The sequence below is a fragment of the Buceros rhinoceros genome, unplaced genomic scaffold (assembly GCF_000710305.1).
Source record: "Buceros rhinoceros silvestris isolate BGI_N320 unplaced genomic scaffold, ASM71030v1 scaffold13938, whole genome shotgun sequence".
Lineage (NCBI taxonomy): Eukaryota > Metazoa > Chordata > Aves > Bucerotiformes > Bucerotidae > Buceros > Buceros rhinoceros.
This window is the reverse complement of record NW_010425183.1, coordinates 1246-18311: the sequence shown is the minus strand read 5'-3', so window position 1 is coordinate 18311 and position 17066 is coordinate 1246. Positions and strand designations below refer to the sequence as shown.

The 17066-nt window shown below is 42.4% G+C and overlaps 1 protein-coding gene across 1 annotated transcript; it reads right to left on the bottom strand.

Annotated features, from left to right (window-relative positions):
- Positions 1-1008: 1008 nt before the first annotated feature.
- On the bottom strand, positions 1009-16707 carry LOC104497764 (BPI fold-containing family C protein-like). The gene is made up of 15 exons (XM_010141045.1): positions 16602-16707; positions 16109-16220; positions 15848-15976; positions 14308-14463; positions 13478-13541; positions 12619-12679; positions 11622-11713; positions 9540-9713; positions 8799-8852; positions 7358-7528; positions 6750-6817; positions 4458-4500; positions 3552-3615; positions 2708-2784; positions 1009-1050 (listed from the first exon to the last, which is right to left on the bottom strand). The coding sequence occupies exons 1-15, from the start codon at positions 16705-16707 to the stop codon at positions 1009-1011; spliced, it is 1413 nt and encodes a 470-aa protein (XP_010139347.1).
- Between the last annotated feature and the right edge of the window lie 359 nt (positions 16708-17066).

The following is a 17066-nucleotide window of genomic DNA, read 5'->3' as shown; positions in this document are numbered from 1 at the left end:
AAGCAGTGCATGCGTGTGTGTGTGTGTGCTGACATGGCATCCCAGCCTTTGTTTCTCCTCTGTTGGTACTAGTTCGAGAGGCCTGAGCCCGATTCCTGTTTGGGCTCAGCCGAAGAACAAGCACGTAAGCATTGCAGGGCAGGCGTACACCCCTGCAGAACTGTTCAGCTTTGCGCACTAATAAAGCATTGAAGAGGAAGACAGAAAGAGGATTAAGACAACATACCAAAATGAAGAAAGAAGTGAAGTATCTGTAACTATTTCAATCCAGAGCGACACTGACAAAGATGTTGGAGGATTAGACTTGTAAGGCTCACACACAAACATTCAAGGAGTTAAGTGTATCTAACCTGCCTAAGCAATGCTAAATGGGATGACAGACGCAAGGATCTGAAGAGACAGGGTAGAGGAACTTTCAAAGGCAGTAGTAGTGCCACTGTGTCTCTCTTCTGGGACTGCTTCTGCAGCTTTGTTAGGATTATGTTAAGAATTTAGTTAAGACACTGCTAAGATTTTAGTTCCCATTGTAATTGAGACAGTTTCCAGTCTGACATGGTTCTGGAGAAGGCTCACTTCATACTTTGTTCATCATTAAGAAGGAAGTTACTTAAGATGATTACAGTAGAAATCGATTGGCAGGCATGCCTGCCCTAGCAGCATTTTGGCAGAGACTAAAAAGTTTCTCTTTTGAGAGACTGCAGCACCTTTCTGGAAGTGGATAGACAAGACTGTATTTCAGGAGAGGTGTTAATCTTAAAAACATTTTTGCATCAGTTAAAATCTAGAATAAATAATGTCAAGCCTGTGTCACGGGTTCTTGTGCATTGTACAGCCTAACCATCCCATCAGCTCTCTTTTCCTCCCCGCATCCCCCTTCACACCCAACCAGGATGACATCACCCTTGTCAGAGCTTAAGTTACATATTTCGGAAGAACTGAACAGTGTTTAGCTTTCAGAGTCATATTATGCATTTGAAGTTCATGCTTAACAAACGGTCTCCTTCTCCTTTAGTGTTTGTAGTGGACGTCAGTAGAAATCAACATGTATCCCTGCGGGGAAAAGAACAGTTACTGAAGTGCTGTGAATTGCAAAATGAAGGAGGTTTTTTTTTTTGGTTGGTTGTTTTTGTTGTGTGAGAGTTTTTTAAATTTCAACTTAATCCTGGTGTTAAAGGACACAAAATCTACTGAAAACAGCTCAGCCTGTCACAAGTTTTATTAAACTCTGTCCTTTGAACTTTGCAAAAGAGCCCAATTTTTCCCTGGGTGCTATCCCTTTGCACTATGCTGGCAAGAGAAGAGACATCTAAAGACTCTACAACCTATACAGTGAAGTTCATCTGAGCCTTGAGGCAACCATCACAGGGTGGGATTATTTTTTACCTAATTAGAGCCACTTAAGAATTAGCCATCAAATCTAAACTTGTCCTTAAAGCTTCCCCCATTGTCTGCACTTAGAGAGCAATGACGCTGCAGAGAGCAGCCCATCACAGTCTGATATGGTTATCTATCTGTGAAGAGTGGGAAGAGTTGTCTTCCTCCCTATTGACCATAGCCAATAGATGGGGTCTGGAAGTGGAGATTATAGAGCTAGCTTTTAGCTAGGAATCCGATTCCCTAAGTTTGATAGGGTATAGTAATTCTCCTGTGTCCTCTCATTCCCAGTTACTGATGAGGAGACTGATTGGAGAAAGTGAGGTGGGGAATGGGCCCCACAGAACCACTGAAATGCTTCATTCATGATTAGCCTACAAGGTTGTTGGTTGCTCTTGCCACTGAAAGAAGTTTCCAAGCAATTACATTTTGTAGAGACTGCGTAGCTGGCTGCTGCCGGCAGTGCGGAATGCGAAGAAAGATTAAAAAACCAAACCAACCCTTTGTGTTTCTTTCCTGAGTTCTGCTTTGTGCTCAATGACAAACAAAGATTGGAGACTGTCTCTGCAGAGCTGAAAATAACTGAGAAGTTGGTAAACAAGTGGAGAAATGTGACTGGCTTTCCCATTTCCAGGGAGTTTGTCTGCCATGCCCTTGTACTGATCAATTGTCTAGCAACATACTGTATGTTCAAACTGGCAGCTGGAGTGTGTTGCGAGCGGCACAGAACATGGCCTTATTTGGAGAAGAATAACCAGCAGGCAAAAATATTTCCTGAGAGCTCACTAACTAATAGCCTCAGCCATTATCACCAGTTATTAACAGAATCCAGCCATTCATCCAAGGCGCACAAAATCGAACTCGCCTCCCTCTCATATTTCAAATATTCCTGTTAAATTCCTCAGGACTGCATGGATAGTGATAAATCCAATTCGATTGGCCAAATTTGAGTGAAATGTTAAAGGTAAACCTGTTTTCACACTCAATTTCAGCTTGAAAGGCTGATCACACTGTGGTTACACATTTAATACAGTCCTAGCTTTTGTCTCGAAGAAAGGTAGATTTGTTTTTAATAGAATTTTACCATTATTACCAATCTTGTTTTAAGCCCAGAGCTTTTTACTGCTTAACTAGCTCAAATCCAGCAAGTTTCTTGTATGGACAGAAGGTGAATAAATGCCTAGGAAAAAACCAACCAACCAACCAACCAACCAACCAACCAACCAACCAACCAAAAAAGGAATAGGAAAAAACCAACCAAGAAAGGAATAGGAAAAAACCAACCAACCAACCAAAAAAAAAAAAAATCTTTCCATGAGTCTCAAACTCTCACCTGTACAATCGTAATGTGAGGTCTCGTCAAGGTAAGGTTGGCTAGATTGGGAAGAGGGAATCCTTTTGACAGTTTAGCTTAAGAAAAAAAAAAAAGACAAACACAATGACTCTAGGTACGCATCGGAAAGGTAATAAATACTTGCCCTTCAACAACGCTGTTTATTCAGAGATTTTTAGGTCATTTACAGTAATTAACCTCTCCTTTACAAACAACCCTGGGAGTTTTGCCATGCTTATTGGCCAATAGGGAAAAAGAGTTACATATGCTTTTCTCTTGGCAGTGTTGCAGCCAGACCAAGGTATTTCATGTTCAACACATCACATATTCAGTGATTAATCTGTAGTGACCTGGGGATGGGTCTAATGATCCAGCATCATTAGAACCTGTTCCCATTTGCCTCCATTAATTAAGGAACGCAAAGTTAATCTCAGTACAGAGGGCTGGCACAAAGCTATGTCTCCCTCCAGGGCCTTAAATAAGATTTATGAGAGGCAAAAGGCCTGTGCTGGTCTAAGGAAGTTGAATACATGTCACACACAGTGGCCTCAGGCAGGTGTGCAGACTAGGGAGACATGCCTCTCGCTGGTGCATCGGGGACACCTTGACTGGGGCAAAGGCAGATGAGTTATGAGATTCCAAGCCCTTTTTGCAGAACAGTGACAGTGAAAGGACGTGCTTACACCCCTACAGATCAGTCTTCCCCTTCCACTGCCTACTGGCTGGTCATCATTTTCCACCCAAGTTAACGGGAATGGGAAACTTAGCAAAAAATCTTTAGAAATTCCTGGCATCACCTAGTCTGCTGGAAGCTTTTAGCTGATGGTTTGAAACACAGCCTTACCATTAGCTGATGGAATGACTTCAGTCTGTAAAATGTAGGACAGGATGTTCTCCAGAAGTGAGATCTGCCACAGACAAGGAAACTGAGTTAGCCATCACGACATGATAGCTGTAGAACTGTCGTGCCCTAATCCTGGGTGGAGTTAGTAGGCTCATATTCAACTTTCAGCTCTCATTTGGCCCAAAAGAGCTATAAGCTCAAGTGACTTTTGGATCTTAAGTCTTTGGAATGATGCAAAGGAAGTGAGATGCAAAATGCAAATGGCTTTCATCATGCTTGGGCAACATTTTCATTTAAAACAGTCTGTTTCCTTTCTTTGCGAGATAATTTATCACCAACAGCAAAGCAGGACCAGAACATTTTTAATCCTTTCTCCTCAGCTTCTCAGAGATGATTGATTGTACTGAGAATTAAATGACTCTCTGCAGAGGCTTTCCCCTGCAAGGCCACAGATGCGCTGTTTCAGGCATCCAAGACTAGTGTTTTGGCTCCCATTCACTGCTGTAATTCTCAGCACTGGTGACGAGCACCGTGCACCAGGCGGAGCGCCTCAGTCGTGCATGGGATCCCTTACACAGCACACAGCTCTGTCTGCTGCCACAGTTCTGGTTACCGCTGTGCGTTTCACCATTATGATTTGAGAGATCTGTCTGCTTACTTATGAAATATAATACACCAGTCAGGGAAAGTACAGAATATCTCATTTTCAGAGCACTAACATGGCCCAAAGAACATACTTTTGAATCCACAGCAGAGAGATGGCTGCCGGCAGACAAAAAAAGAGACACCCAGGAATGAAGCCAAATGATTTAGAAATGCAAATAAAATTTAGCTGCTTTCTTTTTAGCCTTGATATCACTGATGTTCCTGGTTTGCATTTCATGTGTGCTTAAACTATTTGCTTACCTCGAAAAAGCCAACATTGGAGTGGGCTAGGGAGAACTGGAGCCTGACGGAAAGAAGTGAAACAAGGTGAGTCAGTAGAAAGGATAAAAACACTTTAGTTAGTTGCTCCAGTCATGTGCAGTCAGTGCAGTAGAGCTCCAGGCCTTAAACATGTGTAAAGAGACTTTGGAACTGGTATATTTTACACAGTGCATACTGCCTCATAGAGAAAGAGGTGGTTTTCTTAGGGCATTGCTGAGCAAGCGTGCAAAAGGGTATGCTAGAAGGGCTGGCAGCACTGTGAGGGCGCTTCTCCCTTTATGCTCTCTTTCGGTAATCGTACTGACAATTGACTTTACCAGGGCTAGCATCAAGGACTTGCAAGCTCTCAGATATCTTGCAAGGATTGTGGTACATCTACACAATGCTTTGATATGAGCCTTACCAGGGTAGGGAAGAAAAATTCTGTTCATCATGTGGTACTGCTGTCTGATGGCTGTGTTGCTAATGTCTCTTCTTCCAAATTCAAATACTTACTCAGTATATATTCAAGTATCCAAATGCATTCAGAACATGATTTCGGAGTTTCCACAGAACCAACATCCCATCTTTCAGCATGCTCTACGTTTTTCTCTCTGAATGCTGCTGCAAAAATGCTAACAGTACTATGCTCCTTAAATTCCTAACATCTCTATGCCCTGATGAACTCTGCATATTCTTAAACCTACAACTGTCTTCCCAGGGGGCCTTTGTGAAATCAGGGCTCCAATTTCCAGCTGTGTGGTCCTGGTATACAGAGTTTCTGTCTATAAAATGTGACATGTTAAATGTCTTTAGTATCTTTACCAATGATCTGGATGAGGGGATTGAGTGCACCATCAGTCAGTTTACAGATGACACCAAGTTAGGCGAGAGAGTTGATCTGCTTGAATGTCAGGAGACTTTACAGAGGGATCTGGACAGGCCAGATCGATGGGCCGAAGCCAGTTATATTGGGTTCAACAAGGCCAATTGCCAGGTCCTGCACTTGGGTTACAACAACCCCCTCCAATGCTACAGGCTTGGGGAAGAGTGGCTGGAAAGCTGCTCAGCAGAAAAAGACCTGGGAGTGCTGGTTGACAGCCAGCTGAATATGAGCCAGCAGTGTGCCCAGGTGGCCAAGAAGGCCAATGGCATCCTGGCTGGTATCAGCAATAGTGTGGCCAGCAGGAGGAGGGAAGTGATTGTCCACCTGTACTCAGCACTGGTGAGGCTGCACCTCAAATACTGTGTCCAGTTTTGGGCCCCTCACTACAAGAAGGACATTGAGGTGTTGGAGCGTGTCCAGAGAAGGGCAGCGAAGCTGGTGAAGGGTCTAGAGCACAAGTTCTACGAGGAGCAGCTGAGGGAACTGGGGTTGTTTCGTCTGGAGAAAAGGAGGCCGAGGGGAGACGTTATCGCTCTCTACAACTACCTGAAAGGAGGTTGTAGCAAGGTGGGGGTTGGTCTGTTCTCCCAACTAACAAGTGATAGGATGTGATGAAATGGCCTCAAGTTGCACCAGAGGAGGTTTAAGTTGGATATTAGGAAAAATTTCTTTACGGAAAGGGCGGTCAAGTATTGGAACAGGTTGTCCAGGGAGGTGGTTGAGTCACCTTTGCTGGAGGTATTTAAAAGACATGTAAATGTGGTGCTTAGAGACATGGTTTAGTGGTGACCTGTCAGTGCTGGGTTAACAGTTGGACTTGATGATCCTAAAGGTCTTTTCCAGAATGATTCTGGAAATGACCAAGCCTCTGGCCTCCAGCTTTCTGACACTTGGGAGCTGCAGTGCTGGAGAACTTCTGCTATAGGACTATCAGCGTAGGGGAATTGCAGAGGTCCAGGTTCTTTACCATGTCCTGGACCCCTCCACACATTTTCAGTGGTACAGGTGGGCTAGAAAGCCGTTGCATCTTGCCAGCTGGAAAAGGACAACGGGAGCTCTCAAATGATTCGTGGTCATAACCGCCCTGCACACTTCATTTATCTAGCTCAGAGGGCAGAGTAGATGTTGGGAGCAGAGAATTCCAATGAGACCACTGCCCTGCGGCAACACACAGTTGGTGGGGTTTCCCTTGGGGACTGTGGCAGTTGTCACAGAGAAGCTTCCTAACTCCTCTAAACTGTTCAAGTACAGCCACGTAGAGAATTAGACAATCTAATGCAGATGAACTCACCAGGGAAACACATTCATTATGTTACGGTTATCTGATCATGTGCCTAAACTACTAACGTTAGGATTGCTAACACTTCCAAACGGCTGGAAGTTTTTTCCACGCTGGGTTGAATTACCTGTTCAAACATAATGAGCCCATCAATTTCTGGTCAAATATATTCAGAGCAATGCTGGTGTTGGCTGCCTGTAGAAGAAAGAAACCAAGGGTTACCCAACATGAAAAACCAGGACCCTTGCTGTGAATTAGTCACAAATACAGAAATACCAGCTTCTCAGTTATGTACGGAACCTGTTTCATGTAAAACGCAACTTTCTTCCTTTCTTCCATGGCCTATGCAAAGCTGCACACAGTAAATGTCTGCTTATCTGAATGGCACTAACAGGAGCTGAAATGTCACTAATCAAAGACATTTTCAGTCAAATGAAGAAGTTGCCAAGAGGCATGACTCACGTCTGCAGAGCTGTCATTCCAGAGAACAAACCTTTGGTTAATCAGAGTCACTCTATGTTTGGATTTTTGTCCATCTATAGGAGAATGTTCTTCACTATAGAAATGTCCTATAGGTTAAGTAAGGACACATAGGCACCACCTTGTGACTAAAGGGAATTTGCATGGTTAAGTACTAGAAATCTGGCACTTTGTTTCTTGTACAGAATTTTATCAGAAGGAATGAACAAACATATTTAACCCTGGGTTAAACATCACCTTGTTTGTTGCACTTACTATGTTCGTTGTGAACAATGACTGCGTGGTTGAGTCTGGTAGAACAGCAAACACCTCCATGGAGCCCTGGATCTCCACTGTGAAGGAATCCTGCTCTAAGCTGATGATAGGTATTTCAATAGCTGTTAGCTTCAGCATCACTGGGTAGGGTGTAACTGAATATTTGGCTACCTGTAAGGTTCCAAGACAAAAAACCAAACCAAAACAAAACCAGAAAAACACTTTTCTTCTAGAACAGATCAGAATACTTCATTTTCTTATTCTTAAAGAGGTAATTTTGAAGAACCTTAAGATGAGGTTAAGGACAGCTGCTAATGTAAGATTCTTTCAAGCAAGCAGGAAGTAGAAGTTTTGTGTGGTGATAAATTAACAATCTTGGCCACATCAAGAATGTGGTGGGAAGTTCCTTCCACTTTAGGAATATGATTTCTTCTATATCACTTTGAGAGAAATTAGATACTTGTTTGTGAATATAGGAAAGGAACAGAACATGAATGTAATGTTTAAGTCACACAAAAAAAGAGCTCAGGAGTAATTTGCTTTGAGATTCACCCATCTTATGAGACAGGTTCCTGCTCTGGACTGTCTTCAGAGGAGCCTCACTGTGTCCATTGCTTGAAGAGCAAGTAGACTCACCATGTTCATTACTTAGAACAGAGGGGGTAGAATATTAGTATCAATGCTCACGGAATTTTGTGGAGAAGACTGTATGATGACCGCCCTTGTAACATTCCTAGATTTCTAAGGGAGGAACTTAATGTCATCGAGGAAGCAAACAAGGACGTGAAATTCTTTGAACCATTTCATCCAACGATTTAATCCAACTTTGGCATTCACAGCCTAGGTTCTTTTATGCTCATTTTTGGTTTCTCATTCTGTCTGAGAAGGCTGGTGGAAGCCATGCATCTCATATTCTCTGTCCTGCTATATTCATCTCCACTTAAAATAAATTGAAATCCTGTGCATCTGCCTTGTCTATTCCATAGATGTAATGTTTCCTGCCCATCTGTTAGCTTGGTTTCCTGCATATTGCCACTATAGTCCCTTCCCAGTCTTTACTGGATTCTTTTCTACTAGTCAGTCACAGGCTACAGTGAAGCAAAGACAATTATGCATGTTTGGACAGAGAAAGGTGTTTTGCTGAGAGAGCTGAGGCACTCTCAGAAATCTCTTAGAGCAGAACTCACAACTGGAAGCTTTTTCCTGCTTCGAGCTGGTTTTAGGTGGGCCAAGTCTGCCAACAGCACAAGTCATTCAACTCATTGTGGGGGTGGAAGGTGACAAGGCCCATCTGATGTGCTATTAGGAGGCATTCATGTGCCTGCTTCTCCAGCACAAGAGTCCTGCTGACCCTGCAAGTCTTTGGGATAAAGCAGGGGTGAGATGCCTGGTACACACACTGGGTGGTTTCCTAAGAGTTTGTGGAAGTAATGATACTCACCTCAGGGATGATACTGCCAAATATCTCTGTGCTTATATTAAAATAGCTGCAAGTCTGGAGAAAAAAGCATGTGAGAAAATAAATTAGTTTGCCAGATTTGACCTTCATGGTCAGCTGTTCTCTAAAGGCATTTTTACTGTCATTTCAATAAATCTTTGATTTTATAGCTCTCAGAAAGGGATTCAGTATACTTAAAGCTGATTCTCAATAATATATGCCAAAATACTTCCTGGGAAAGCAAATACGTGATATCATTATAGTTTGGGCTGCAATCTAAAGGTTTAAGAACTTACTGGGTCTCTTGGAGACAGGCTAGCCAAGTCTGCCAGCCTGCAAGCCACTGGTACTGCACTTAGACATATGCTGTGCTTCCATGGCCCCTCTCTGGGAAGACCCCCCAGAAAACAGCCACTGAAGCTGCTAAATTTCCTAGAGTAAATCCTTTGTCCATCTGAGAAAAGTCTATGCCTCAGGTCCACAAAAACTTGCTTTTTTTTGTAGTATAGCTGCTGGTATTTGGTACATTGCTCAGTGGAACTAAGCACCCTGACTGTGGCCTGAGGGATCTATACAGAGCATAATAATAGAGCTTAGCAGTACCCTAGTCTTTCTGATCTCCTGTCTCAGGATTTCACAGGCCAGTTAGCAGCTCTATACTGACATGTACTGAGAATTGTGAGGTCAAGCCCCATCTTGGATGACCTGAGCAATTCTGACCCCACTCCTCTGTGTCCTACTCACCTCCTCTGCAATGGTGACGTTGAAGGCCCCTGCGGTGTAGTAAGCAAATGAGAAGGTCTGGAAGAAATACTCAGAGAAGGCAAGGTAGAGCATGGACTCACTTTGGTCTGGGATAGTGAAGGGAGCTGCCACGTAGGGAGGATCAGTATAGTTTCCAGCTGGGTAGACTATACCCTGAAAGTTATTGTCAGAGATAAAAAAAAATTAGAGCTAAAATATGACTTTAAAGTGACTGCAGACAATTAATGATACTTCCCTTTCACTTGCTCAAGCTGTTCATTTGGTGTATAAACGAGTACATAGGCTTTGTAGCACATCCTGAAGCCTTGGTGCTTTCAAGCAGATAGTGAAGACAAGTTCCAGAGATTTGACACCTTCACAGATGACACCTGAGATCTATCTTTTGAGATGCTGACCAGCTACTGAAGATCTACTGCCTCAGAAAACAAAACCTCTAAATTAAGGGTCTACATATTGGATGAAGAGCATGACCAAGGCTCTCCCTTATTGAAGAGCTTTACTTTCTCCTTTCCCCATCTGTGGGAATTTAAACCTGAGAACTGCCACCTAGAGCTATCCAATGGTCTCAATTACAAAATGGATCTCTAAAGCCAGAGGTATTTCTAGGTCAGAATCAGCACCTTATTCTACCCTGAAGCAAGTTGGTAACTTGTGCAAACAAAAGAATGCATATGAGAGAGAAAAGAAAGCTGTTAGACAATCCTAAAAACACCTATGTCGTCTTTTGCACTACCCGTGATATTAGCCAAGGCTTGCAGATCTAATACTTCCAGATGCATCCAGGTGAAACAAAAAGGTAAAACTGATTTAAAATGAGGAAGGTACTCAGAGGTTAAGAATTTGTATGTCCCTTTTATTAGTTCCCCCTTTTTGTTTCTTCTCAAATGTATTTTGTGTGTCTTTACTTTTTGAGCTCCTTCCCATCTATGTCTAAATTTTGTGTTGCCTTTAAGGAGTATCAAAGTGCTTACAAAAATGCTGAGTTGCTTTGCCCATGACCGACCTGCCCATTCAATCCTCACCTGGATTTAACAGCCACTCGCTTTGTATTTTTCCCTCATGTTATGTCTTATGTGAGTGAGTGGCCTTGTAAACAGCCATGACATTACCTCTTTAGTCTACTTCATGTACCTGCTTAAAATCTAATTGCTACAATACCCAGAAGAGTTTGACAGCAGCCACACAGCTGGTTTGTTGAGACCAGCTGTCTACCATGCTGACAGATACTGGGTTTTTGTTCCTTCCTGTTCCCACCTCCCTTGTTTTCCTGTTGTCTCTTGTTAATTCTTAATTTATAAGATCTTTGTGACAAAACTGTCTTCTTGTTTTTCCTTTGTAGAGCACTTAGCACAAGGCATCTTAAACTTAATTAAGCATCTTAGATACTATGATGATGACAACTACCCTCAACCAAATCACCTTACACAGAATGACAGTCAAGTCATTCTAGAATTAGGAACTCTCCCAATTTTAGTTTCAATACATAAGGGGATTTTTTCCCTTTATTTGAAAGAAACTTTCAGGTCTCTAAATTCAGCATCATTCCTTGGGCTCACGTGCTTTTTGAAGGATCTTCTCTCTTCCCATTCAAGGTGCCAGAGGCATAATTCTTGCTCCTATAGTCCTGCTTTTTCTTTTCCTCTCTTACCTGACAGCAGATGCATCTAGTTAGTGTAATGTGTAGAAATCTTCCCCTGACTGACTGAACAAAGAAGTCCGAGATATTAATCAACAGTGAGAGAAAGATGAAGTTGAATACATTTTTTCTCTCCCTTCCCTTTCTCTTTTTTCTTCAAACATACTTAGTCAACTTTTACTGCTCTCTATTTGCCATAACCAACTTAACAGCAATTAAAAAAAGGATGTGGCTTTTAAATAATTCATTTTACAGAAGGATTGTTAAAATTATTACAGTAACAAATGCAATAGTGCTTTGAAATGTCTGTCTTCTCAGGCACTAAGTCTTAACGTTCAGAACAGCAATCATGTTCATCTTAGAAAGTGGATCATACAATAACAAAACCCACAGCATACTTGGCAAATAGCACTACAGGCAATTACCTTTAAGTTCAGGTCAATGAATGGGCGGAATACTGCTGGCAGGCTGTTCAAGGAGTAGTCTACTTCGGCCAAATCATCAATCGGCATTAGGACTGTAAGGGTAGTAGATAAGAAGTACCCAATATTACCAAAAAACCACAGAAAATTTTAAGTATACATAAAATTCTAAATCAGATTCTGAAGGAGAATGACACAGGTTGTTCTAAAGAGTAGTGAAAAACACAACCAGGGACCACCTAACATGCATTCATGCCTAAGACGGGATGTTTCTACTGGCACCTTCTTTAAAGCACCTTCTTCAGTTTGTCTAACATTTTCTCATTGTGGAAAAATAAATTTGGTCTACCGAAAAAGGAAATGGCCATACCAGTGCTTCAGGGCATAAGGCAGTGTTGGGATTTCTTGTCAAGCAGTTCTGAGAGCATCTGGACTGCCTCTAACTTGCAAATACTTACCTAGGAAGGTGGGTACCTGATCTGCTTAGGTACTTGTGTTTCGCATATGGTATTTGCCCAACACTTTGGGTGTCTTAAATGCCTGCAAAACTAACCCTGATTGGTTAAAGTGAGGAGCTTTTTCATTTCACCTTTGAAATATAGGCAAGCAAAACTTAAATTTCCAGGCAGGCTAGGAGAGCAGGCTTCAGCCTGTAATCTGCTATATGTGCAGGAGGAATAAGTGTGGGAGGGAAGGGAAAACTGCCGTAGCATCAGTGCTGTGTGGCCTCTAAGTGATAATTCTGACAATAGATGTGTGTGCTATCACACTTGCAAGTTAAGAATTGCTCCCAAGTCTTTGGCTTCTTGGAAATATCCTTTTCTTGTCCAAGTACCGCTTCTTTTATGTAACTGTGGTCCTGCAAGCCAGGAAGTAGATAGATTAGAGGGTTTGATACCGTTCCTGGGGGCTTTGCTGAACAGCTGCTGTTAAGGAGGCTACAGAATTTCATTGAACAGGAGACAGAAAGCAGAAGGAAAAGATATCACTAGTGACTCACCATTCAGTGATTGGAGATCTTTATCTATCAACTGGATCCCAGATCTGATGTTGGGACATGACTATATAAAAACACACTCAAGTTATGGCCTGATAAGTATAGACCTGCAAGCACCTCTTACCTGAGTGCTAGCAAATCTTTCTGCTTATGTGAGACACATTGCAGCATTTGTTTGTCAAAATACCTAAACTAGCTTTTCTTCAGCTAACTGGTTCCCCAAGGGTTCTGCTTGGCACAATGTAGGCACGTTCTATGTTCCATGTCAGATCTACCTTTAGGGAACAAAGTGGGACGCTGTCAAAAGCAGCCTGATGGGGGTGACAAAACCACAGCCTTAACAGCATGAGGAGACCATGGGTCCCACAGGAGAGATCCCTGTCCTGGCTCAGAATCACAGCCATCTCAAGCTCTGGCTCCTCTCAGAGGCCCTGGGCAGGTTGTCATCAGAACTATGCACCTCTTTGACATGATGAAGTTTAAATATGTCATATTATCAGGTGACGTACTACAGCATCTCTATGCATCACCCAATACACGTTTTGCCTGCTCAGTACAAAAAATAACCCAAACCCAAGATGCCTGTAGGTACAGTGCCAGAGACTTATTCTGCACTGGAATGGGGAAATAATTTTCCAGCCCTACTGCTGACTTGGTTGAACCTAGTTACAAACTAGTCAATACCTTGAATGACCTTGAACTTGGTACTTTATCTGGCTGGCAAAATGGTGACTGTGCTGATTTTCTGAGACCAGAATTAGACAATATTATATTTCTACTTCTTCCTTTACCAAGTTCAGAGCACTGACTTGTGAAGGTCATACTCCTTAAACCCCTCCCCTACACAATTTCAAAGGCTTACGTTAGTGACCAAGCTCCTGTGAATGGGTTTCTTCAGATACTTGATAAAGAAGTTATGCAGGAAGCTAGAGGAAAGGAAGAAAGCAATTTGTGGGTCAAGTACTACAGTCATTAACAGGAAATTAGATATCTCTGCAGAACACAAATTTAATGGCCTCTGAGTGTGATATTCTAGTACCCAAGGGAACTTTCTGAAATGGAAAAACTATCAGAGAGGCACCATTTAAGAGGAGATAATTTCACCGCTAGGCATCTCAGCAATTAGCCTGGGTAGATTCATCTTTATGAATAAGGAATTCTTCACATTACCACCATCATGTATATACAAACACAGAATAAGTAAATAGTCTCTGCACTAGAAACTTCTAATACATGTGAACACAAACAAAAAACCAAACCCAAACCCAGGTGACAAGAGTTGGATTCAGTAAAAGAAGTACAAGAAAACAATGAAATTATGTTGCATGAGGTTGTAATCAGAGGTGCAACAAGCATCAGTCTGGTTCCATTCAGTTTTGATAGCACTGTGACTGAATACTTGAAACATAGTACAAGCAGGTAGCTTCTAGAATTGAAGAGTAGAGCAGTATTTGGAGAAAAGTGGGTGCTGAAGAAACAAAGAATTGTTTGATCTGACCAGAACTGCTGTATTTATCCTCTACTAAGGAGACAGTGGGCTCAAATACAAGGACAATGGTCAAATTTGGCCATTGATAAGAGCCCCAATTCTCACTGGTGGTGCCTATAGATGCCAAAATAGGCGCCCTTTGACTTTGTGCCATTCATTGACAGTTATTTTCTCCCAGAGTACATATGATCTCTTCCACTTACCCACTTTTTCCATTCAACTTGATGTCTATATCACCAGAAGTTGTCCGGCAGCTGGTAAGTGATATTGATGTGTGACCTGTATTATCCAGGGGTGTTGAAAAGATTGCAGTAACAGACACCTTTGAAATGTACACTGTGCTTCTTCCACTGTCTTTGCTGCATGAAGTAAAAATATATAAACAACCTATTTTTAATTAATGTTCAAGAGTAACTCTCAAACACTCTTTTCTGTTCAATTAAGATGAGGTTTATCTGAATACTTTTCGTTGCATTGCTCATAATGAAAATAGATTTTAATGGGTTCTGCAAAGAATCAAGTACTCTAACAGATTTCCAGCTAGAAGTTTTGGAAAATGATGGATTTGGCAAGTAAGTAATTCACTTCTGTTTTGTACCATTTGCAAGACGTGCCCATGCAGAGGGAACTGGAATAAGCTTGATGTAGGACAGAGCAAGAGAGCTGTACTGGGATCTAATCTACTAGTGTCTGAGGAGGGTCCATACAACCCATGTCAGGGTCTGGAGTGCCCCAGTGGGCTCTGTGCCCTCTCCCCCACCGCTCCCAGGGGTCAGGCAGCCTATGTTCAAGATCAGCTCCAATGTGGTGAGGCTGTGTTATTTTAGATCAAGTTGTTCATAGATAGGTTGTGAGAAAGAGCTGTGAAAAGCCTCATTAGGGGTCTCTAACCTTGGTTTATGAGCTGCATTGGAGCTCAGGTCTTTGCTCAAGCTATGTTGTAGATACACCTATGTGCAACCTTGTATGGCTTTTCACTGGCCTGACTTCCTGGCTTTGCCTCAGACCTGTGTCTTAATTATGGACTTGCCTGAAAATCTGGACTGATGGCTCTTCCAGGTCTCAGCCACCAATCTGCTCTGCTTGTCTGCTTTGGGTACTTGCCAATGAGGGCACCGCCCCTCTTGCCATGCCATCACATTCTGTCCCCTTGAAAGCAGCTAGCCCTGCCATCTGACAGCAGAAGCCCGGAAGTGTGGATCAGGGACTGCTGTAATTCAGTCAGTTTAGCAATTAGGTAACATGAGTTGTGGGGAAGAGGAATTTCTTTCCTCTGAAGCAGTCTGGGACTAGGAAGGTATGCAGTCTGCTCTAAGGATATTGCCATTTGCTTGTCCCTCTTCCATCAGCTTTTGACCTGTATCTCTTGGAGGCATAGCACAGGGTTTCTAACAGTGGAAAGGTTTGTTATACTGGACTGTGATCCACCATACTACAGTTTTTCTAAATGTGTCATTAGCTGGGAGGCTAGACAACGACAGTATTCAGTTAGAGCATCAATACTTTACTATTTGCAGAGGGGTTTCTCAGTCATGGGCTCTTTGTGCTGTGGCTGAGGGGGCAGGGTCTGTCTCCCACCAGCAGATCTGTTGAGAACAACCAATTTATACTCCTGGGTGACTGCTGTTAGCTGTTAAAGAACACCTTTGCCATGAAGAGCTCACAAGAAAAAAATAAACTTTGCATTTCTATCTTTATATTCTCTATCAAGAAAAGTCCCAGGTCACATGAAGCTATACATACAACACCCAGGTCCTTATGTTCCAGTTCATGTCGATGGTTAGAGAAGCATTTCCAATCACCAGTTTTATCCCAGTCCCAGGTATCAGGGAGATGGAAGCACTGGGGAATTCAACAGCAGTGACGTGTATTCTACAGCATAAGGGAGATAAGGGCGAGAAAAGGAAAATTTTGTATTTTGTAAGTCAGAGTGAACACAAAACAAGGTTCAAATTTCAGTCAAATTTTGGTCAAACACAAATTACCCCCAGCAAGAATACTTACTTTGACATGTTGTATTTGACATTACCAAGCCCAAATTTCTCATAGCCACTCAAATCAGGGAAATGCTCCTTCTCCATATTCTGCTTCAGGATTTCCAGCCCAACCTCCTTGGCTACAGGAAAACAGTGATCAGTTCAGTTGCCTTTGATACTGCTTGGGAGTTTATAGCTATGTGCTTCTGGCTTAGGAAATGGGATGGACACAGAGTCATGAAGAACAGGGTATCTCATTTGAGACTCAGCAGTCTATTTCAGATCTCAATCCTATTGCCTCTCATGGCAATAGCTAAACTTACTGATTCAGTATCTGAAATCAAATGAACCTCTATATGACATACAGTGCTGTCAAGCAGCTTCCTGTATCTGCTATATTGTGTTCTGAAACTTTTCTTTATAGCCTGTAATCAGGTCATTTCCTTCCACTGCCATTGGTTTGTCCGTCATACCAGAATTCAATCCAATACCACGGCAGAGCCTGAAAACATCACACATACCATATTCCAGCCCCTTCTGAGTGATCCTCACTTTGAGTCCAGGGTTGGCGTTGAGCTGTCCGCTGAACAAACTTAAGAGGAGGAGAAAGCAGCAAATATTCACCATCTTCCTTGTTTTTTACAGGACCTGTTAATAAATATTTATAATGATAGTAAAAATTCACTGTGACACGTGGTGGCTACTCCCTTTTCCCTTTCTGGCGTGAGCTATTCTGATGCCAGAATGGATAAAGTAGAAAGCCCAGCAGCTGTCAGAGAGGACCTGTTCTCCAGAGGCTGTTAGAGAAGTAGAGCTCCCTGGGGCAGAGGAGAATAGTCAGACTATTCACTGTCACAGTGAGTGGAGAAAGCACTTGGGATACATCCTCCTGGACAAACCCTGTTGAAAGGGAGGTGGCATTGAATTTTTAGGCTGTAATTTTTTTCCTCTAGTTAGTGGAATAAGTCTTTTATTTTCCCCCAAAT